Source organism: Scyliorhinus torazame, chromosome 21, assembly GCF_047496885.1.
Source record: "Scyliorhinus torazame isolate Kashiwa2021f chromosome 21, sScyTor2.1, whole genome shotgun sequence".
Classification (NCBI taxonomy): domain Eukaryota; kingdom Metazoa; phylum Chordata; class Chondrichthyes; order Carcharhiniformes; family Scyliorhinidae; genus Scyliorhinus; species Scyliorhinus torazame.
The window spans coordinates 68,073,462-68,097,682 of NC_092727.1; the positions used below are offsets into that span (position 1 = coordinate 68,073,462).

Sequence of the window (24,221 nt, forward strand, 5' to 3'; positions counted from 1 at the left end):
AAGGCTTTTTTCAGAGAGATGTAGGGAAGAGTTACTTTGTTCATATGGGGAGGGAAGGTGGCCAGAGTTTGAAAGGTGCTGCTACAGAGGAGAAGGCAGGCAGTGGGTTTGGGTCTTCCGAACCTGATGTATTACTACTGGGCGGCGAATGTGGAGAAGGTGCGGAGCTGGGTCACAGGGGTTGATAGCGGGCAGCACGGTAGCATTGTGGATAGCACAATTGCTTCACAGCTCCAGGGTCCCAGGTTCGATTCCGGCTTGGGTCACTGTCTGTGTGGAGTCTGCACATCCTCCACGTGTGTGCGTGGGTTTCCTCCGGGTGCCCTGGTTTCCTCCCAGTCCAAAGATGTGCAGGTTAGGTGGTCTGGCCATGATAAATTGCCCTTAAGTGTCCAAAATTGCCCTTAGTGTTGGGTGGGGTTACTGGGTTATGGGGATAGGGTGGAGGTGTTAACCTTGGGTAGGGTGCTCTTTCCAAGAGCCGGTGCAGACTCGATGGGCCGAATGGCTTCCTTCTGCACTGTAAATTCTATGATAATCTATGATATTCATTCCATGTAGCTATCCATACAAGAGATGGGAGCTACAACCTTGGTGGTTACTATGGACGTCTTACCTCAATAAAGGTAACTATGATGGTATGAGGCAGCAACTTGCTATGACAGACTGGGAAATATTACTGCAAGGAAGGACAGAGGACAGGCCTTTCAAGGAATGAATAGGTGAACTCTAAAAGTTATTTTTTCCTATTTGGCGCAAGAGTAGAAAGGGAACTGTGGCCAAACCACGGCTTATAAGAAAAATTAGAGATAGAATTAGATTCAAAGAAGAAGCATACAAATTAGCAAGAAAAAGCAATAGACTTGAGGATTGGGAACAGTTTAAAATTCAGCAAAGGAAAACCAAGGGATTGATTAAGAAGGGGAAAATGCAATTTGAAAGTCAACTCGCGAGGAACATAAAAAACTGACAGTAAAAGTTTCTATAGCTATGCAAAGGGAAAAAGATTATTAAAAACTAATGTAGGCTCCTTACCGTCAGAAATGCGGGAATTCATATCAGGAACAAAGAAATGGCTGGGGTACTAAATTCGTACTTTGCTTCTGCATTCACAAAGGAAGACATGAATAATGCACTGGAAGTTCTGAGAAGCACAAGTTTTAGCGAGGAGCTAAAGGAAATAAGTATTAGTAAAGAAATGGTGTTGGGAAAATTAATGGGATTGAAGGTGGATAAATCTCCAGGGCCCAGGAAGGCAGATTATTATTTGAATGGGTGTAAATTGAAAGAGGTGGATACTCAGCGAGACCTTGGTGTCCTTGTGCATCTATCGCTGAAGGTAAACATGCAAGTACAGCAGGAAGGAAAGGAATATGGTATGTTGGCCTTCATAGTGAGGAGATTTGATTATAGGAATAAGGATGTATTACTGCATTGGTGAGGCCACACCTGGAGTATGGTGTCAGTTTTGGTGTCCTAATCTGAGGAAGGATTTTCTTGCTGTGGAGGGAGTGCAGCGAAGGTCACCAGGCTGATTCCTGGGACGGCGGGACTGTCATGTAGAGAGACTAAATCGGTTAGGATTATATTAATTGGCGTTTGGAAGAGTGAGAGGGCATCTCATAGAAATTTACAAAATTATAACAGGATAAGAACAGGTAGATTCAGAAAGAATGTTCCCGATAGTGGGGGAGTCCAGAACTAGGGGTCATAGTTTGAGGCTAAGGGGTAAACATTTTAGGACTGAGGTGAGGAGAAATCTCTTCACTCAGAGAGTGGTGAATCTGTGGAATTCGCTACCACAGAAAGCTGTTGAGGGCAAAACATTGTGTAATTTCAAGAAGGAATTAGATATATCTTTTGGGGTTAAAGGGATCAAGGGATATGGGGAGAAGGCAGGATTAGCGTATTGAACTTGATGATCAGCCATGATCATAATGAATGGCGGAGCAGGTTCAAAGGGCTGAATGGCCTCCTCCTCCTACACATACATACATCTATGTATGCTTCTATGTTGCCTCCCTGATGCCAGGGTCAGGGATGTCGCTGAATGGCTGCAAGGCATAATGAAGAAAAAGGGATGAAGTCCTGAAAGCAGAATTTAGGGAGATGGGAAGTAGATTAAAAAACAGAACCCAGAAGGTAGTAATCTCTGGATTACATCCAGTGCCATGTGCTAGTGAGTATAGAAATAGGAGGTTAGTCCAAATGAATGCATGGCTGGAGAGATGGTGCAGGAGGGAGGACTTTAGATTTCTGGGACATTGGGATTATTTTTGGGGACGGTGGGACCTGTACAAGGACAGTTTGCCCTGAACCGAAATGGGACCAGTGTCCTTGCAGTGAGGTTTCCTAGTGCTGTTGGCGAAGGTTTGAACTGAAGGTTTAAACTGAAGATCAGCATGGTCACGTTCAGGAGAGGTCACGTCTGACCAACTTGATTACATTTTTCAAAGAGTTGACCAGGTGTGTAGATGAGGGCAATGTATTTGTTGTAGTCTACTTGGACTTCAGCAAGGCTTTTGATAAGGTCACACATGGAAGGCTGGAAATTTGGATAATTGGATCCAGAATTGGCTAAGTGGCAGGAGGCAGAGGGTAAAAGCAAATGACTGCGGATGCTGGAATCTGAAATGAAAGAGAAAATGCTGGAAAATCTCAGCAGGTCCGGCAGCATCTGTAGGGAGAGAAAAGAGCTAACGTTTCGAGTCCCCACATTCTCTGACTGTTAGCTTTGACAAAGAGTCATTGTACTCGAAACGTTAGCTCTTTTCTTTCCCTACAGATGCTGCCAGACCTGCTGAGACTTTCCAGCATTTTCTCTTCAGGAAACAGAGGGTGATTGTCGAGGGGTGTCTTTCTGACTGCAAGACGGTGTCCAGTGCGGTGCCGCAGGGATCAGTGTTGGGGCCCTTGCTGTTTGTGGTTTATATAAATTATTTAGACATGAATAGGAGATGTGATCAGTAAGTTTGTGGGTGATACTAAAATTGGTAGGGTGGTAAATAGTGAGGAGGATAGCCTTCGATTACAGGAAGATATAGACGGACTGATCAGTGGCAAATTTAATTTAATCCGGATAAGTGTGAGGTGCTGCATCTGGGCAGGACAAACAAGGCAAGGGAATACATGATAAATGGTAGGACTCCGGGAAGCACTGAGGATCAGAGGAACCTTGACGTGCATGTACCCTGGTCCCCTAAGGTAGCAGGCCAGGTGCATACAGTGGTTAAGAAGGCATATGGCATACTTGCCTTTATTAGTCGATGCAGTGTTTAAGAGCAGGGAGGTTACGCTTGAACTGTATAAAACCGTTGGTTAGGCCACAGCTCGAGTATTGTGTGCAGATCTGGAATTTACATTACAGGAGTGATGTGATAGCACCGGAAAGAGTGCAGAGGAGATTTACCAGGATGTTACTTGGGCTGGAATGTTTTAGCTATGAAGAGAACAAAGAACAAAGAAAAGTACAGCACAGGCCCTTCTGCCCTCCAAGCCTGTGCCGACCATGCTGCCCGTCTAAACTAAAATCTTCTGCACTTCCGGGGTCCGCATCCCTTTATTCCCATCCTATTCATGTATTTGTCAAGATATCCCTTAAACGTCACTATCGTCCCTGCTTCCACCACCTCCTCCGGCAGCGAGTTCCAGGCACCCACTATCCTCTGTGTAAAAAACTTGCCTCGTGATAGAGTCCAGACGAGAGAATACAGTGACCCATTGCACGGCTTGGTATGCTCGTGAGGATGAGCACGCATACAATTTACAAGCGCAATCTCACTTAGGAAAGCAGACATCATTGCATGTCACTCCTTTTTATTTTTCGGTGTTGTGGGATTAGGAATGTTAGTACAGTTGACCCATAGTCAGAGGGACCTTTTTAGGATGGGTTTAATTTCAGAACCCCATTTAACATTGGCCGTAAGACATCCCGCTAAGACAAAGCAAATAGGAGAACTGATCAAAGAGGCTAAAGGAAAAAAGTAATACATGGGATTTATACTGAAATGGACGGACAAAACTGCCTGATAGAATTTTATGGCAAACAGGAGGGCAAAGTGACCTGGAAAGAGGAGCAATGGCCCGCTACATTTGAAATACAACAACCTCCCCGAGAGAGCCATCATTTACTCCCTTCAATCCTGGCCCAGGTACCGGCCCATCTATGTGCCCAACATAAACATCATGTTGGAAAAGTACATTCTGCCCCAGCGCATAGGGTACAGTTACAGAAGAACGTTGCCCTGCCCTGCTTAAAACTATACTGGTTGGCGCCGGAGGCAGAAAAAGGGATAGAGGGAGTGATCAATGCACTATTACAGCAAGGGGTGCTGAAGAGAACACAAAGCCCCTGTAACACCCCTATACTCCCCATTCCAAAAGTAGGAAGACCCAACGAGTGGTGGTTTGTGCAAGAACTCAGAGCCATCAATAACATTGTTATCACTGTTGCTCCATTGGTGCCGGACACAAATGTCATTTTGTCTTCTATACCACCAACAATGGATACTTTCTCAGCCTTTTTCTCCATACCATTGCACCTGGAAAGTCAATATCTATTTGCTTTACATATCTGAATCAACTGTTTGAGACTTAGTTAAAAGAGACTTGGACGACTGCCAGTTGTCTGCAGGCTCAACATTCCCTCAATATGATGATGATTTATTGATAGCCTCAGAAGGAGGGCTAGTTTTTCAACAGAATACACTTTTGTTATTATCACATCTGGCAGAAAGAGGGCATAGGGTCTCGATGGACAAACTGCAATTCTGTCAGTAGACAATTCAGTATTTCAGTTGCAGCAAGGACAGCGGAGGCTTGTGTCATGATATTCAAACACACACATCATGATGGACACACCAACAGGCAAATCAGAGCACACAACACCACAACCAATCACAGACAAGAACACCAACCACATAAAAAGCACGAGCATGACACCTGGTGGTCAGTAGGTCTGGGGACAAAGAAACAGAGAAGAGCTGTTAAAACATCACAAGCAGGGAACCCCCACGTGCAGAGTGCAAAGACAAAACTGTACATAGTAAGTTTGAATAAAATAGCGTTGTACCATATACAACCGTGTTGGCTCATCTGTGTGTCAGAACACCCAACACCACATGGTACAGGAGTGGATCGATACCTGCCTACTAACCTGCCATTCTGGACATGGACCGCACCGACAAACCGCAGCCGTTGCAAGTCGCGGGGAACCTAGGTACCAATTGGAAGCTCTTCAGGCAGCGATTTGACCTGTACATCCGTGCCACCGAAAAACAGAGTGCCTCGGATGAAACGAAGATTGCAATGCTCCTCTTCTACGCAGGTCAGCACGCCACCGACGTCTTCAACTCACTGGTGTTCGAAGAAGGCGAAAACCAATCCAAATATGACACGGTCATCCTCAAACTGGACCAGCACTTTCAAGTTGAAGTAAATGAAAGTTTTGAAAGATACCTCTTTCAGCAACGCCTGCAAGGTAAGGAGGAGCTTTTTCAACCCTTCTTGACGCACCTCCGGATTCTAGCGCAGTCCTGCGGTTACGGCACCACCACAGAGTCCATGATCAGGGACCAGATTGTTTTTGGCGTTGCCTCTAGTGGCCTACGCCAGCAGCTTCTTAAAATAAAAAGCCTCACCTTAGCGTCTGCTGTGGAAGCCTGTGTCCTCCACAAAAATGCTACCTGCCGTTTTGCCCGATTTCAGGCGTCCGAGTTGGCACGGAGGGGGTCCCCAGCCGTCGAATCGGCAAGCCAGGCCGCCCACGACGTCGAACGCATCCAGGCCGTCGATTACTTCCCGACCCACGGCCCGGACGACAGCGGCCGCTTCCCGCGCTTTTCGCGGTCTCCCGCGCAGGTGCGCGCCAAAAATAACGGCCACAACGAGGGACGCACTGCGCAGGCGCGCCCACCGCAAGATCGCACTGCGCATGCGCAGTGGCGCAACGAACGCCGTGACGTCATGACGTGCGGCAATTGTGGAGCTCTACATTTAAAAGGGCAATGTCCTGCAAAAAACCGACAGTGCCTCAGATGTGGCAAGATGGGCCACTACGCAGCCCACTGTCGTTCGGCTCAACCCATGGATCCGGCGCATCCTCGACAATCTCGCAGACAAGTCAGGACCGTCCAGCCCACGCATCAAGACTTCCAGTTAAGTGATGCAGATGACCAGGATGCCTTCCGCGTTTCCGTCATCGATGTCAACAAGGTCAATGCCATCAATCCAGCCGATGAGTGGTGTGCCACCCTGACGGTCAACCGATCGCGCGTCGCCTTCCGTCTGGACACCGGCGCATCCGCCAACCTGATTGCATATTCTGCAGTCCAGGCCATGAAGGTCAAACCACCCATCACGCCATCCCGGCTCAAGATGGTTGACTATAACGGGAACGTCATCCCGTCCATAGGATCTTGCCAGCTACAGGTAACTCACAAGATGCACACGGCCACACTCCCCTTCGAAGTTGTCGGCTCATCAAAGGACTCGTTACTGGGCGCACAGGCGTGCAAGGTCCTTCACCTGGTACAGCGCATTATGTCTCTCTCTCCAGATGAGATATCCGACTTCCCGGATGCTGAGTTCCACGCAAATCTCCATTCCCTCCTTGCTCACAACCAGGAGGTTTTTGAAGGCATGGGGACATTGCCATACACGTACAAGATTCGACTCAGACCGGACGCCATCCCTGTCGTTCACGCACCTCGCAGGGTTCCTGCGCCGCTCAAAGACCGCCTCAAGGTACAACTGCAGGTTCTTCAGGACCAAGGGGTCCTATCCAGGGTCACGGAGCCCACGCCATGGGTCAGCTCCATGGTCTGTGTAAAGAAGCCCTCTGGCGAGCTCCGTATATGTATAGATCCTAAAGATCTGAATAACAACATCATGCGGGAACACTATCCCATCCCGAAACGAGAGGACCTCACCAGCGAGATGGCGCGAGCCAAAATATTCACCAAATTGGATGCGTCCAAAGGATTTTGGCAGATCCAACTGGACCCGGCCAGCCGAAGACTATGCACATTCAACACCCCTTTTGGCAGATTCTGCTACAACCGGATGTCATTCGGCATCATTTCAGCATCTGAAGTTTTCCACCGCATTATGGAGCAGATGATGGAAGGCATCGAAGGGGTACGTGTATATGTGGACGATATCATCATTTGGTCCACCACTCCGCAGGAACACATGCATCGTCTACGACGTGTCTTCACCCGCATACGACAAAATGGCCTGCGTCTCAACCGTGCGAAGTGTGCCTTCGGCCAGACGGAGCTGAAATTCCTCGGGGACCACATCTCAAGGTCAGGGGTCCGTCCCGATGCAGACAAGGTTAGCGCCATCACAGCCATGCCACGACCGGCTGACAAGAAGGCTGTCCTAAGATTCCTGGGCATGGTCAACTTCCTTGGGAAGTTCATTCCCAACCTGGCTTCTCATACAACAAATATGCGCCATCTCGTAAAAAAATCGACAGAATTCAACTGGCACAAATCGCATCAGCGGGAATGGGAGGAGCTCAAGCACAAACTGGTCACGGCACCAGTGCTGGCCTTCTTTGACACGACTCGCCCTACAAAGATCTCAACAGACGCCAGCCAATCTGGTATTGGAGCGGTACTCCTGCAAAAAGACAGCACGTCGTCATGGGCCCCGGTTGCATATGCCTCACGAGCCATGACCCCTACCGAACAGCGCTACGCGCAAATCGAAAAAGAATGCCTGGGCTTGTTAACTGGACTGGACAAGTTCCACGACTATGTGTATGGCCTGCCACGATTTACGGTCGAAACTGACCACCGCCCCCTGGTCAACATCATTAACAAAGACCTGAACGACATGACTCCTCGCCTCCAGCGCATCTTACTTAAACTCAGGAGGTACGATTTCGAACTGATCTACACTCCGGGGAAGGATCTCATCGTGGCGGACACTCTTTCCCGAGCAGTGAGCACACCACCAGATGCGGAGGGGTTCGTGCGTCAAATTGAGGCACACGTAACTCTGACAGCAGCAAATCTGCCAGCTGATGATCCTAGTCTGGCCCACATACGCGCAGAGACGGCGACTGACCCCCTTCTGCAGCGAGTGATGCGCCACATGACGGAAGGGTGGCTCAAAGGGCAGTGCCCCCAGTTTTATAATGTGCGAGATGATCTTACCAACATAGATGGGGTCCTTATGAAATCAGACAGGATCGTTATTCCGCACAGCGTGCGCCAGATGATTCTTCATCAACTACACGAAGGCCACTTGGGCGTCGAAAAATGCAGACGAAGGGCCCGGGAGGCGGTATATTGGCCGGGTATTAATGAAGACATAGCCAACATGGTGCTCAACTGCACAACCTGTCAGAGGTTTCAGCCGGCGCAACCTCCGGAAACACTTCTACCACACGAGATGGTGACGTCCCCCTGGGCGAAGGTGGGTGTTGACCTATTTCACGCGCTCGGCAGAGATTACATCGTTATTATAGACTACTTCTCAAACTACCCGGAAGTCATGCCTCTCCATGATCTGACGTCGTCCGCAGTCATTGGGGCCTGCAAGGAAACATTTGCTCGCTATGGCATTCCAAGGACTGTCATGTCAGACAATGGACCCTGCTTCGCCAGCCGTGAATGGTCGTCCTTTGCCGCAGCATATGGTTTCACTCATGTGACATCCAGCCCTCTACATCCACAATCGAACGGGAAGGCTGAAAAGGGTGTCCACATCGCCAAGCGGCTCCTGTGCAAGGCGGCTGCTGCCGGATCGGACTTTAACCTTGCCTTGCTGGCCTATCGATCGGCCCCGCTATCCACGGGTCTCTCGCCAGCGCAGCTACTAATGGGTCGCTCCCTCAGGACGACGGTACCTTCCATCCTGGCACCAACAACAGACCATGAGACGGTTCTTCGGAACATGCAAATGCAGCGTGATCGCCAGAAAAGTCGGTACGACACACGAGCGACGGACCTGCCCCCCCTGTCCTCCGGAGACAAAGTACGCGTCCATCAACCGTATGGTGGCTGGTCAGCACCGGCCGAAGTCCTCCGACAAGTGGCTCCCCGCTCGTTCCTGGTTCGCATGCCGGATGGTTCAGTGCGTCGCCGCAATCGGCGCGCCCTTCGCCGACTTCCACGCTCACAGCCACACAGTACGCACACGCCAGATCCTCAACAGGCTTCCGAGGATGACTTTGTGGAGCTGCCGCACATCACGCCCTTTCCATCGCCACCCATGGCCATGCCTGCACAGCAGCCGGTGGTTCTTGATCCACCCTTGAGGCGGTCAACCCGAACTCGTCGCAAGCCCATTAGACTGGACTTATAATACCGTTCATATGTTTAACAAGTTGCACAATTTTACATGATAACCTGTTGTTGTTTATCGTTCCAGATGTCGTCTGACTGGACAACTGTTCAAGTTTTTTTTCTTCTTCTCTCGTTCGCATTTATGTTATGTTATGGTACAACTTGGTTCATGTGACGCACCCGACATCGCCCCATGTACATAGTTCCGTCATATGCACATGCTGCACACGACACACACACACTCTTAGATGCACTCACGACACGATCATATTTATTACCACGTAGGCACATATCTTTGTAAAAAGGGGGGATGTCATGATATTCAAACACACACATCATGATGGACACAGCAACAGGCAAATCAGAGCACACAACACCACAACCAATCACAGACAAGAACACCAACCACATAAAAAGCACGAGCACGACACCTGGTGGTCAGTAGGTCTGGGGACAAAGAAACAGAGAAGAGCTGTTAAACATCACAAGCAGGGAACCCCCACGTGCAGAGTGCAAAGACAAAACTGTACATAGTAAGTTTGAATAAAATAGCGTTGTACCATATACAACCGTGTTGGCTCATCTGTGTGTCAGAACACCCAACACCACAGCTTGGGTCTGAAAGCGTACAGGCTGTAGCAAGGGTTCCAACTCCGCGCACGGAAAAGGAGACCCTTACCTTCCTCGGCGTGGTGGGCTATTGCAGGCAGTGGATACTGGACTACAGAGAGATGGACACAGTACTGTGCCAGCCAACCCTACAAGATGCCCCTTCAGTTGTTACCTGGACCCCAGAGAGGGAGCAAGCATTTCGTAATTTGAAACAAGCCATTATTAGCGCCCTTGCTTTGGGACTTCCTAATTTCAGCAAGCCCTTTACCCTTTATGTGAATGAAGCAAGGGGATTTGTAACAGGGGTCTTGGTGCAAGAGCATGGAGGAGGGAAAAGACCCCTTGCCTATTACTCGGTGGCCCTATGTGCTGTGGCAAAGGGTATGCCAAGTTGCTTAAGAGCAGTAGCAGCCACGGCTGCCATAGTAGAAAAATCAGTTTTGTTGCTGCTTAATTCATCCGCAACGGAGCATTTTACTGCAGCTCGACACACTGGGTACGAAGTAATCCTCTCTAAAACCAACTTTATACAAGCGAGCGCAAGCTGTCAACCCTGCTACACTCTTGCCCGTGCCCTCGGAAGCAGAACATATGTATGATCATGTTTACAATTGGTTGAAGCCACCACAACCCCTCGACCTGATTTACTGAGTCACCCACTAGAAAATCCAGACATCATCTTTTTTACCAATGGGTCAACAAATCGACCAAATGATATGACCTTCCTGGCCGGCTATGCAATCGTAACTCTATTCAAGGTAGTGGAAGCTTTTGCTCTGCCTTCGGGAATGTCTGCTCAAGCGGCTGAATAGTTTGCCCTTACAAAAGCATGTATTCTAGCTAAAAATAAAACAGTCAATATTTATACTGATTTCCGATCCGCTTTGGGGTAGTACATGATTTTGGCCAATTATGGAACAACAGGGATTCATGACTTCCTCTGGCCAACCTATTAAACATGCTAAATTGGTTTTAAATATAGTAGATGCTGTTCAGCTGCCCAGCAAGATAGCCATTTTAAAGTGTGAAGCGCATATTACCGCGATGATGAAGTCTCAAGCGGCAATAGATTTGCTCATAAAATAGCAAAGGAAGTGACTCTCAAACAGCAGCCACAACTACAAGCTGCTGCAGTTGAACTTCTGTCCACCATAACAGAACCAAAGTTAAAACAGGCACAGGAACAAGCCTCGCTTTGGAGCATCGCCCTTGGCTAAAAGCGGGTTGCTATCAAGACAATCATCAAATTTGGATACACCCAGATACCCACGCAGTATGCCCCAGAAGTCTGTTTTTGCCAGTATGTCGCCTTGCCCATGGGCAGGCTCATGTGGGCAAAGGAGGAATGACACATGCCATATGGCAACAATGGTATGCTCGAGGTATTACGGTAACAATTGAAAATGTCGCCCCACATGTATGATTTGTCAGAGGAATAATCGGTGATAGTGGACATGTTTTCACGGTGGGAAGAGGCTTTTCCAACCAAAAAAGAGATGATGCTAGAACAGTTGTAAATATTCTGTTAAAGGAAATAATACCCAGGATTGAGATACCAATGGGTAACAGTGACAGGATAATTCATTTCACTAGCAAATTGACCAAAGCCCCAACAGAAGCCATGGGATTTGATTGGAAATTGCACAAACTGTGCAATTGCACTGTTCTGTGCTGTATTTTTCTATGTTCTATGTTCTAAACCATACCAGCCACAGTCCTCCGGAATGGTGGAAAGGGCGGATGGAATAATTAAAACTGCAGTTACAAAAGTGTGTCAACAAAATGGGCTGCTATGGCCAGATGCCACACCCATAGTAATGTATTCCCTGAGAAATCAGAAAAATCGTAATACGGGTTTAACCCGGATGAGATATTAATGGAACGTCCCATGACAACTGGAACTAAACCCCCAATGACTCCAGCAGCAGTAGCCATAATATGGGCAGATGAGGCATCACTAAAATACGCCCAGGCCATGTGTGAAACCGCTGGAAAAAGAAATATGTGAAAAGGTGCAACAGGCTCAGATGCATCCAAAAGATGGAAATACACACCCTTTAAACCTGGAGATCAAGTATATGTGAAAGCACTAAACAAAGATTCCTTTTCTCCTCGGTGGAAAGGACCCTACCAAGTGCTGCTAACAACCCGAACAGCCATTAAAGTAAAAGAAAAGCCAGATGGGATCCACGCAACTCGTGTAAACGACATCATACGGAACTTTGAGTGGACTAGCGAAACGCTGACCTGAAGAGAATGACGGCCCTGCTGTTCCTATGTATTATCATATTAGTCCAACATCATGTAGAGGGTAAACTGCATACTAACACCCTAATATACATGTCTCACTCATTCGCAGAGAGGGTAAATAAATTCAGTTGTTGGGTTTGTACACAAGTTCCCAGATGCTCGGGGGAGGGCTTCCCTGTGCAACCTAGCCCATTCACCAGTAAAAAGATAGCAGAATGGGCTCTAAAATGAAATAGTCCAGGGCGTGGTGAAGATACACAGAATATGTTAGATTGGAGATTAGCTGGATACGATATGAATAGGTTTGAGGTTTAATGTAACACGTCAACTGCCCTCGTTGATACTTCCCAATTATACTGGAGTCCCAAAAGGAAGTATATGCTTTAAGAATCATAAAATATATGGGACCCACTCAGTAGGCACGAGTCAGTATGATCAAACCTTGAATTGGCAACCCCCTATGTTCCACCTTACAGCTAAAGGATTATTCATCTTTGATTGGTCAGGAGTTGAAAATCAAACTTGTGGAGGCTCCTGGAAAGGGGATCGATTAGACTAATGATGACTGATAGTAAAGGAAACCTGACCGCATATAACGGCACAAATTTTATCTGTGGCCATAAGGCCATGGTTACCAGAAATTTGGGAAGGCTCCTGCTATTTGGGATACGTAGTCCCTTATGTGGGTGCAATTGAAGGACCATCCCCATCACAGGATGACACAAAGTATTATTACATGGGCACAAATGCTGAGGATAATGATACCACCATTAGGAATAGCCACTAATGCTTGCGAACTATGAGACATCCTTGAGCAGGTAGCTAATGACACTGCAGAAGCTGTAAACCAGATAGAAACTGAGATGGTTGCTATAAGAGCGATTGCCCTGCAGAATAGGATGGCCCTTGATTTCTTGTTAGCTGAAAAGGGAGGTACTTGTGCCCTGATTGGAAGTGACTGTTGCACATACATCCCTGAAAACTCAGAGAAAATTGATAATCTGGTGGATCACATTCGTAGAGAGGTAACAATTTACATGAAAATGAGGGATGGGATTTTGGCTTTGGATGGTAGGATCGTTAGGACAGAAAATTGTGTACTGGATTATAATCGCCATTGTAAACTTGATCGTATGGTTACTGTTTTAATGTTGCGCAAGATGTTTTATTGTACTAACACGGGAACAGCCTTAGCCGCCTTGCCTCCTTGCTACCAGGCTCATAACACACAGGGAACTGTCATACGTCCGTTCCCCTTACATTATAAACCACCCTTCTCTACGGAGGACACGATAATTTACTAAAAGGTGTTGATCAAAAGATCAACAAGGAAGGAATTGTGGAAGGGAAATTAATGAGTTGCCAAATTAGAAGCATTCTGGGAAATGCTTAACAATATAGTTTAACACTGATTTTGACGAAAATAAGTAGGTCAGGTAACGTAAACGAAATACTGCTTAATATTTTGGTCTCGGCCTTATTATGATAACACATTGTCCTCCGAAAGATAACAAAATGTGTACTCGAGTTGTTTTTAGCCAAGGGCAAGAACATACGTACTACCTATTTCATCTTATGTACTTTCCAAGGTCTATTTAATATAAACATGGCTGTTTACTTCAAGCTGTTATTTCAGACTATAAAACATGCTGTCTTCAATCGAATCTCAGAGTGCGGTGCACTGGCTATGCAGCCAGAACATGCTCTCTCCGCAAATATATTTGTGTAAATAAATTTCCTTAAATCGAACCTCGAGGAATTTGACTTTATTATAATTTCCATGACATCTTCCGGTGGCGGCTATGAAGGAGTAAATAGCACATTTGGTGGCTCCCGCTCTGGTCGGACTTTTGGACCTTTTCCCCATTTTTCTACTGGACTTGAATTGTAAAACGGATGTTAGTGGCAATTATTTACTGAATTCCCACTTCGGTGCATGGAGAGAAGGAATAGAAGTCTTTGTAAGGGCAGAAACAAAAAGACAGAGAAGGCTTGGGCTGTAACTGCAACAGAAGACAGCATGGTGGAGGTTCGGACCTCTGGCTTGTCGACCCAGCAGTCTATGGAGCAGCTGATGCCAAGTCATTCAGGAAGGCTTTGCTACGCACAAACGGGACTGCTTGGACCCAATAAAAGAGTCGATTGAGCGGTTGGAGCATAGATTGGATGCCCAGGATCGGGCGATCCAGAAGGTGGAGAAGGCGCTGGCTGAGCAGGAGGAACATCAGACTGCGATGGAGCTGGAGGTGGGGATGCTGAGGGACCAGCAGAAGAAGCTCCTGGAGAAGGTGGAGGACCTTGAAAATAGGTCCCACCGGCAGAAGCTAAGAATCGTGGGCTCCCGGAGGGGTCCGAAGGAGCGGACACTGGGCATACATTGCAGACATGTTTGTGAAGCTGCTGGGGGATGGGGCATTTCCCAGCCCTTGGAGGTGGTTAGGGCTCACAGAGCACTCGCGAGGAAGCAGCGAATGGGAGCCCCCCCCCCCCCCCCCCGAATGCAATGGTGGTCAGATTCCACAGGTTCTCGGATAAGGAGCGCATTCTACAGTGGGCCAAGCAGACATGGAGCTGTAAATGGGACAATAGCATCCTGCGGGTTTACCAGGACCTGAGTGTAGAGGTGGCCAGGAGGAGAGCAGGCTTCAATCAGATCAGTTCAATCCTTTTTTAAAAAAAAAGGTGAAGTTTGGGCTGTTATACCCAGCCCGTCTCTGGGTCACGCATGAGGAGCAGCACTTCTACTTCGAGTCGCCTGAGGATTGCGTTGGGCTTTGCGAAAAAGAAAGAGCTGGTGATGGATTGAGAACTGTTGAACTTGGCTGCAACGTTCATGTTTTTGTTTTTTCTTTTTGTTTCTCTGATTTTGTAAAATGTTTCCCGTTTTGCGATTCATGGAGGATGTTTGTGATGCCGTTTGCATTGATTTGGAACCAGCAGTAGAGCTGAGTGAGTTAAGGTTTTCATTTGCACTGTTGGCGGTTGGAGGTGTGCTTGTTTTGATCTTGGTGTTTTTCGGTTGGGTAATTGTGTGGGGATTGTTTGATGTTGGAGTTTGTTTGTATGAGCGGGGTGGGGGGGGGGGGAGGGGGAGGAACAATAGGTGGGAGACTATCTGGCGCCGGGGATGGGGGCCACCAAGCTAGCTGGGCGAGCTAACTCTCGGAAGCGCAGTGGGGGGTGTGCATATGTTTGGTTTAGTAAAGGGATTGGGTTACAGGGTGTTGTTACTGGGGGGGTGAATGTTCTGCTGACGAGGGAGGGACTTGGGCTGAGGGACAGAGAGGAGGCTGGGGGCAGGGGCTGCCTGGGGATGGATCGGTGGAGGTGCGGAGCACGGGCTGGAGGTGGGCCTAAAAAAGGGGATGGCTGATCGGCGGAGGGGGAGGGCAATGAGCCCCCCAACTAGGCTGATCACCTGGAATGTTTGAGGGTTAAATGGGCCGGTCAAAAGGGCACATGTGTTCACGCATTTTAGGGGATTGAAGGCGGATGTGGTAATGTTGCAGGAGACGCACCTTAGAGTAACGGACCAGGTTAGACTGAGGAAAGGCTGGGTCAGTCAGGTCTTTCACTCGGGACTAGATTCAAAGACTAGAGGGGTCGCGATCCTGATCAATAAGCAGGTGGTGTTTGAGGCGGGTAGAATAGTCTCGGACGTGGGAGGGCGGTACATTATGGTCAGTGGGAAGCTAGAGGGGGTGCAGGTGGTATTAGTAAATGTGTATGTGCCAAATTGGGATGATGTGGAGTTTATAAAGAGGATGCTGCGGAAGATACCGGACCTGGACTCGCACAGGTTGGTCATGGGAGGGGACTTCAACACAGTTATGGACCCTGGCTTAGACCGGTCGAGCTCGAAAACAGGCAGGGTGCCAGCAATGGCAAAGGAACTAAGAGGGTTCATGGAGCTGATGGGGGAGGTGTGGATCCATGGAGATTTGGGCAGCCAAGTGTGAAGGAGTTCTCCTTCTACTCATATGTGCATAAAGTGTATTCCCGGATTGATTTCTTTATTTTGAGCAGGGCCTTGCTGGCTGGGGTGGTGGAAACGGGGTACTCGGTGATTACAATCTCAGACCATGCTCCCCACTGGGTTGACCTGCAGGTTAGTAAAGACAGTAACCAGCGCCCGCACTGGAGGTTGGATGTGGGACTTTGGCGGATGAAGGGGTGTGCGAGCGGCTGAGGAATTGCATTCAGAGCTACCTGCAGGTCAATGACACGGGGGAGATTTCAGCAGCGGTGGTCTGGGAAGCACTGAAGGCGGTGGTCAGAGGGGAGCTGATCTCGATCCGGGCCCATAGGGAGAAGGCGGAGAGGGCGGAGACGGACAGACTGGTAAAGGAGTTACTACAGATTGATAGGAGGTATGCGGAGACCCCAGAGGCTTTTAAGGGAACGGTGGAGGGTACAGGCGGAGTTTAGCTTGCTGACCACAGGGAGGGCAGTGGAGCAGCTGAGAAAGGCGAGGGGGACAAACTATGAACATGGAGATAAGGCCAGCAGAATGCTTGCATGGCAGCTTAGGAAGAGGGAGGCAGCTCGGGAGATAGGGAAAGTAAAGGACGGAGATGGGAACCTGGTTGGTGATTCAGTAGGGGTGAATAAGGCATTTAGGGATTTCTACAGCAGGCTGTACAGGTCGGAACCCCCTATGGGGCCGGAGTGGATGAGGCACTTCTTGGAGGGGCTGAATTTCCCAAAGGTGGACGGGGAGCGGGTATAAGGGCTGGGGCCCCCAATCAGGCTGGAAGAGATAGTGGAGGGCTTGAAGGCCATGCAGGCGGGTAAGGCCCTGGGTCCGGACGGGTACCTACTGGAGTTTTAGAAAAAGTTCTTGGGGATATTGGGGCCAGTGTTGTTGAGGATGTTCAATGAGGCAAGGGAAAGAGGGGTGCTGCCCCCGACGTTGTCACAGGCAACGATTCCGCTGATTCTTAAGCGGGACAAGAACCCGGAGCTGTGTGGGTCCTACAGGCCGATCTCCCTGTTGAATGTAGTTGCCATGTTGCTGGCCAAAATCTTATCCTCTAGGATCGAGGATTGTGTTTGGGACGTTATTGGGGAGGACCAGACGGGGTTTGTTAAGGGCAGGCAGTTGGTGGCCAATGTAAGAAGGCTGTTAAATGTGATCATGATGCCCCCGGAAGGTAGGGAGGTGGAGGTAGTGATCGCAATGGATGCAGAAAAGGCTTTTGATCGGGTAGAATGGGATTATCTGTGGGAGGTACTGGGACGGTTCGGATTTGGACGGGGCTTTATCGTCCGGGTCAGGTTGCTGTATCAGGCTCCTGTGGCAAGTGTACGGATGAATAGGACAACATCGGACTATTTTAGACTGCACCGGGGGACGAGACAGGGATGCCCCCTCTCCCCACTGTTGTTTGCACTGGCTATAGAGCCGTTGGCAATTGCTCTGAGAGTCTCGTGGGTCTGGAGTGGACTGGTCTGGGGGGGGGAGGGGGGGGGGGGATGCGGTGGAGCACAGGGTTTCGCTCTGTGCGGATGACCTGCTTCTGTACGTTTCGGACCCAATAGAGGGGATGGAAGAAATCATGCGGACTCTAGGGGAATTTGGCCGGTTTTTGGGGTATAAGCTTAATATGGGAAAGAGTGAGATGTTTGTGGTCCAGGCGAGGGGACAGGAGAGGCGACTGGGAGAGCTGACGTTTTGGTTAGTAAAGGGAAGCTTTCGGTACCTGGGCATCCAGGTGGCGCGGGAATGGGACCGGCTGCATAAATTGAATCTGGCCCGGCTGGTGGACCAAATGAAGGACGATTTTCGGAGATGGGATGCGCTGCCGTTGTCTCTAGCTGGGAGGGTGCAGACGGTGAAGATGACGGTCCTCCCGAGATTCCTATTTGTATTTCAGTGTCTCCCCATCTTTATTCCGCAGTCCTTTTTTAAATGGTCAACGGAGTGATCACGGGCTTCATCTGGGTGGGCAAGACCCCGCGGGTAAGGAAGGTAATGCTTAAGCAGAGTGGGGGAGAGGGCGGGCTGGCGCTGCCAAATTTTAGTAACTATTACTGGGCGGCGAATATAGCCATGATCAGGAAGTGGGTGGTGGGGGAGGGGTCGGCATGGGTGCGTATGGAGGCGGCTTCATGTAAGGGCACCAGTTTGGGGGCATTTGTAACTGTGCCTCTGCCGTTCCCGCTGGCGGTACTCCACCAGTCCAGTGGTGGTGGCGGCCTTGAGAGTTTGGGGCCAGTGGAGGCGGCATGTGGGAGCAGAGGGTGCATCGATCTGGGCCCCAAGTGATAATCACCGGTTTGCCCCGGGGAGTATGGACGGGGGGTTCCAGTTATGGCGGAGAGCAGGAATTGAGAGGATGGGGGATATGTTCATAGAGGGGAGATTTCCGAGTATGAGGGCGTTGGAGGAAAAGTTTGGGCTGGCGAGGGGAAACAAATTCAGGGATCTGCAGGTGCGGGACTTCCTTCGTAAACAGGTGTCAACCCTCCCACTCCTACCGCTAAGGGGGATTCAGGACAGGGTAGTTTCCAGAGGGTGGGTGGGAGAAGGGAGCGTCTCGGACATTTATAAGGAGCTTATGGGGTCGGAGGAGACGCAGACCGAGGAGCTGAAGCGCAAGTGGGAGAAGGAGTTGTGAGGAGAGATAGAGGATAGTCTATGGGCGGACGCGTTGAGTAGAGTCAACACGTCCGCAACATGTGCCAGGCTCAGCCTGATACATAGAACATAGAACGATACAGTGCAGTACAGGCCCTTCGGCCCTCGATGTTGCACCGAAACAAAAGCCATCTAACCTACACTATGCCATTATCATCCATATGCTTATCCAATAAACTTTTAAATGCCCTCAATGTTGGCGAGTTCACTACTATTGCAGGTAGGGCATTCCACGGCCTCACCACTCTTTGCGTAAAGAACCTACCTCTGACCTCTGTCTTATATCTATTACCCCTCAGTTTAAAGCTATGTCCCCTTGTGCCAGCCATTTCCATCCGCGGGAAAAGGCTCTCACTGTCCACCCTATCTAACCCCCTGATCATTTTGTATGCCTCTATTAAGTCTCCTCTTAACCTTCTTCTCCCCAACGAAAACAACCTCAAGCCCAACAGCCTTTCCTCATAAGATTTTCCCTCCATACCAGGCAACATCCTGGTAAATCTCCTCTGCACCCGCTCCAAAGCCTCCACGTCCTTCCTATAATGCGGTGACCAGAACTATACGCAATACTCCAAATGCGGCCGTACCAGAGTTTTGTCCAGCTGCAACATGACCTCCTGACTCCGGAACTCAATCCCTCTACAAATAAAGGCCAACACTCCATAGGCCTTCTTCACAGCCCTATCAACCTGGGTGGCAACTTTCAGGGATCTATGTACATGGACACCTAGATCCCTCTGCTCATCCACACGTCCAAGAACTTTACCATTAGCCAAATATTCTGCATTCCTGTTATTCCTTCCAAAGTGAATCACCTCACACTTCTCTACATTAAACTCCATTTGCCACCTCTCAGCCCAGCTCTGCAGCTTATCTATGTCCCTCTGTAACCTGCTACATTCTTCCTCACTGTCGACAACACCACCGACTTTAGTGTTGTCTGCAAATTTACTCACCCACCCTTCTGCGCCAAACAGCAACGGCCCCAGAACAGATCCTTGTGGTACGCCACTTGTAACTGAACTCCATTCTGAACATTTCCCATCAACCACCACCCTCTGTCTTCTTTCAGCTAACCAATTTCTGATCCACATCTCTAAATCACCCTCAATCCCCAGCCTCCGTATTTTCTGCAATATCCTACCGTGGGGAAACTTATCAAACGCTTTACTGAAATCCATATACACCACATCAACTGCTCTACCCTCGCCTACCTGTTCAGTCACCGTCTCAAAGAACTCGATAAGGTTTGTGAGGCATGACCTACCCTTTACAAAGCCATGCTGACTATCCCTGATCATATTATTCCTATCTAGATGATTATAAATCTTGTCTCTTATAATCCCCTCCAAGACTTTACCCACTACAGACGTGAGGCTCACCGGTCTATAGTTGCCGGGGTTGTCTCTGCTCCCCTTTTTGAACAACGGGACCACATTTGCTATCCTCCAGTCCTCTGGCACTATTCCTGTAGCCAATGATGACATAAAAATCAAAGCCAAAGGTCCGGCAATCTTTTCCCTGGCCTCCCAGAGAATCCTAGGATAAATCCCATCAGGCCCCGGGGACTTATCTATTTTCAGCCTGTCCATAATTGCCAGCACCTCTTCCCTACGTACCTCAATGCCATCTATTCTAATAGCCTGGGTCTCAGCATTCTCCTCCACAACATTATCTTTTTCCTGAGTGAATACTGACGAAAAATATTCATTTAGTATCTCGCCTATCTCTTCAGACTCCACACACAACTTCCCATCCCTGTCCTTGACTGGTCCTACTCTTACCCTAGTCATTCGCTTATTCCTGACATACCTGTAGAAAGCTTTTGGGTTTTCCTTGATCCTACCTGCCAAATACTTCTCATGTCCCCTCCTTGCTCGTCTTAGCTCTCTCTTTAGATCCTTCCTCGCTACCTTGTAACTATCCATCACCCCAACTGAAACTTCACACCTCATCTTCACATAGGCCTCCTTCTTCCTCTTAACAAGAGATTCCACTTCTTTGGTAAACCATGGTTCCCTCGCTCTAAGCCTTCCTCTCTGCCTGACCGGTACGTACTTATCAAGAACACGCAGTAGCTGATCCTTGAACAAGCTCCACTTATCCAGTGTGCCCAACACTTGCAGTCTACTTCTCCAACCTATCCCCCCCAAGTCACGTCTAATGGCATCATAATTGCCCTTCCCCCAGCTATAACTCTTGTCCTGCGGTGTATACTCATCCCTTTCCATCACTAGCGTAAACGTCACCGAATTGTGGTCACTGTCCCCAAAGTGCTCTCCTACCTCCAAATCCAACACCTGGCCAGGTTCATTACCCAAAACCAAATCCAACGTGGCCTCGCCTCTTGTTGGCCTGTCAGCATATTGTGTCAGGAAACCCTCCTGCAGACACTGTACAAAAAACGACCCATCTAATGTACTCGAACTATATCTTTTCCAGTCAATATTTGGAAAGTTAAAGTCTCCCATAATAACTACCCTGTTACTTTCGCTCTTATCCAGGATCATCCTCGCCATCCTTTCCTCTACATCCCTAGAACTATTTGGAGGCCTATAGAAAACTCCCAACAGGGTGACCTCTCCTTTCCTGTTTCTAACCTGAGCCCATACTACCTCGGAAGATGAGTCCCCATCTAGCATCCTGTCCGCCACCGTAATACTGCTCTTGACTAGCAGCGCCACACCTCCCCCTCTTTTGCCTCCTTCTCTGCGCTTACTAAAACACCTAAACCCCGGTACCTGCAACATCCATTCCTGTCCCTGCTCTATCCATGTCTCCGAAATGGCCACAACATTGAAGTCCCAGGTACCAACCCATGCTGCCAGTTCCCCTACCTTATTTCGTATACTCCTGACATTGGCGTAGACACACTTCAAACCACCTACCTGCACACTGGCACCCTCCTGCGACGTCAAATCTGTGCTCCTGACCTCTATACTCTCATTCTCCCGTACCCTAAAACTACAATCCAGGTTCCCATGCCCCTGCTGCATTAGTTTAAACCCCCCCAGAGAGCACTAACAAATCTCCCCCCCAGGATATTTGTGCCCCTCAGGTTCAGATGTAGACCATCCTGTCTGTAGAGGTCCCACCTTCCCCAGAAAGAGCCCCAGTTATCCAGAAATCTGAATCCCTCCCGCCTGCACCATCCCTGTAGCCACGTGTTTAATTGCTCTCTCTCTCTATTCCTCATCTCATTATCACATGGCACGGGCAACAACCCAGAGATAACAACTCTGTTTGTTCTAGTTCTGAGCTTCCATCCTAGCTCCCTGAAAGCCTGCCTGACATCCTTGTCCCCTTTCCTACCTATGTCGTTAGTGCCAATGTGGACCACGACTTGGGGCTGCTCCCCCTCCCCCTTAAGGACCCGGAAACACGAGCTGAGACATCACGTACCCTTGCACCTGGGAGGCAACATACCAAACGTGAGTCTCTCACGCTCCCACAAAATCTCCTATCTGTGCCCCTGACTATCGAGTCCCCAATTACTAATGCTCTGCTCCTCTCCCCCTTCCCTTCTGAGCAACAGGGACAGACTCCGTGCCAGAGGCCCGTACCCCATGGCTTACAATTTAAGGTTGTGCACCAGGCTCACATGACAGTGGCCCGGATGAGCAGATTCTTTGGGGTGGAGGACAGGTGCACAAAATGTGCGGGAGGACCAGCGAGCCATGTTTTGGACATGTCCGAAGCTTAGGGGATTTTGGCAGGGGTTTGCGGACGTCATGTCCACGGCGTTAAAAACAAGGGTGGCGCTGGGTCCAGAGGTGGCGATTTTCGGGGTGTTAGAAGACCCGGGAATCCAGGAGGAGAAAGAGGCAGATGTTCTGGCCTTTGCTTCCCTGGTAGCCCGGAGACGGATACTGTTAGCATAGAGGGACTCTAAGCCCCCGAAGTCAGAGACCTGGCTATCGGACATGGCTAGCTTTCTCTGTTTGGAGAAAATCAAGTTCGCCTTGAGAGGGTCACTGTTGGGGTTCGCCCGGAGGTGGCAACCGTTCGTCGACTTCTTTGCGGGAAGTTAATCGTCAGCAGACGGGGGAGTAGTTTAGATTAGAGTAGGGGGTCAATACCTGTACAAGAGGTAAATGGCTTTTGCACTATGTTTATGATTTCATGTGTATTGTTTATTTTGTTGTTGTCACTCGACCAAAAATACCTCAATAAGCTGTTTATTAAAAAAATATATAATTTCCACGACACTCTGTGATAATCGCATTAGAATTAATGTAAATGAGCATGCTCTCACCCTCCCCCGAGTGGGAACTTGATTGGGGCCAACAGAATGGGCTGGGAGACTCACAATGGGTTTGATGCACGGCAAGAATTCAGTCTTGGCCCCGCCGCCCGATTCAGTGGGCCATCGGGATTCCTGCCTGGGGCTCGAGACCCCGGAGCGTCACCCCCCCACCACTCCCCGTTGTTTCTCTCTCCACAACTGCTGCCAGCCAATCTGAGTTTGTCCACATTTTCTGTTTTTATGTCAGGTTTTCAGCGGCTGAGGTATTTTGCGCCTACAGCATTCTGTTGGTGGTTTCCTCATGAAAGTGAAAGGCCATACCTGATTCACAGATCAGCTTCTTTGCCTTATTCTCAGAGAAGGATGAGAGTTCACAGGCACATGCCTTGTCCAAGGCCTGCTGGAAGGTATGGAATCGGACAGCCTTGCAGTAAACCACAAGCCCTGACAACTCCTTCGAGAGTTCATTCACCGTCTCCTGAAAAAGCACGACACAAATACATAAATCCACAGTTCTCTGAAATCGGCAGCTCTCTGAAACCCAGAGGATCACTGCACTCAATAAATCCCACAAACCTGAAAGGTCCCTGGCATCCTGAGCTGCCCAGTCGCAGATACAGCAAGCAGGGTATGACGGGGAAGAAAAAAAAATGAAGCTGAAGAATAGGATCTTACAGAATGGTTTACAATTAAATCATTTCTAATGGGAGATCCAGTGGAGTTGCGGGAGTGTCCCTCAGCCCAGAGTGAGCCTCCCTCAGCCCAGAGTGAGTGTCCCTCAGCTCAGAGTGAGTGTCCCTCAGCTCAGAGTGAGTGTCCCTCAGCTCGGAGTGAGCCTCCCTCAGCTCAGAGTGAGCGTCCCTCAGCTCAGAGTGAGTGTCCCTCAGCTCAGTGTGAGTGTCCCTCAGCTCAGAGCGAGTGTCCCTCAGCTCAGAATGAGTGTCACTCAGCCCAGAGTGAGCGTCCCTCAGCTCAGAGTGAGCGTCCCTCAGCTCAGAGTGAGCGTCCCTCAGATAAGAGTGAGTGTCCCTTAGCTCAGAGTGAACGTCCCTCAGCCCAGAGTGAGTGTCCCTCAGCCCAGAGTGAGTGTCCCTCAGCTCAGAGTGCGTGTCCCTCAGCTCAGAGTGAGTGTCCCTTAGCTCAGAGTGAGCCTCCCTCAGCTCAGAGTGAGTGT

The 24,221-nt window shown here is 49.2% G+C and overlaps 1 protein-coding gene across 1 annotated transcript in view; it reads right to left on the minus strand.

Annotated features, from left to right (window-relative positions):
* LOC140398336 (1-phosphatidylinositol 4,5-bisphosphate phosphodiesterase delta-3-like) overlaps positions 1-24,221 on the minus strand; it is a 567,936-nt gene that overhangs the window by 39,520 nt on the left and 504,195 nt on the right. Inside the window, exon 10 of the mRNA XM_072486917.1 lies at positions 23,369-23,525. Within this exon, the coding sequence (XP_072343018.1) occupies positions 23,369-23,525 (157 nt within the window). The remainder of the gene's footprint in view (positions 1-23,368; positions 23,526-24,221) is intronic.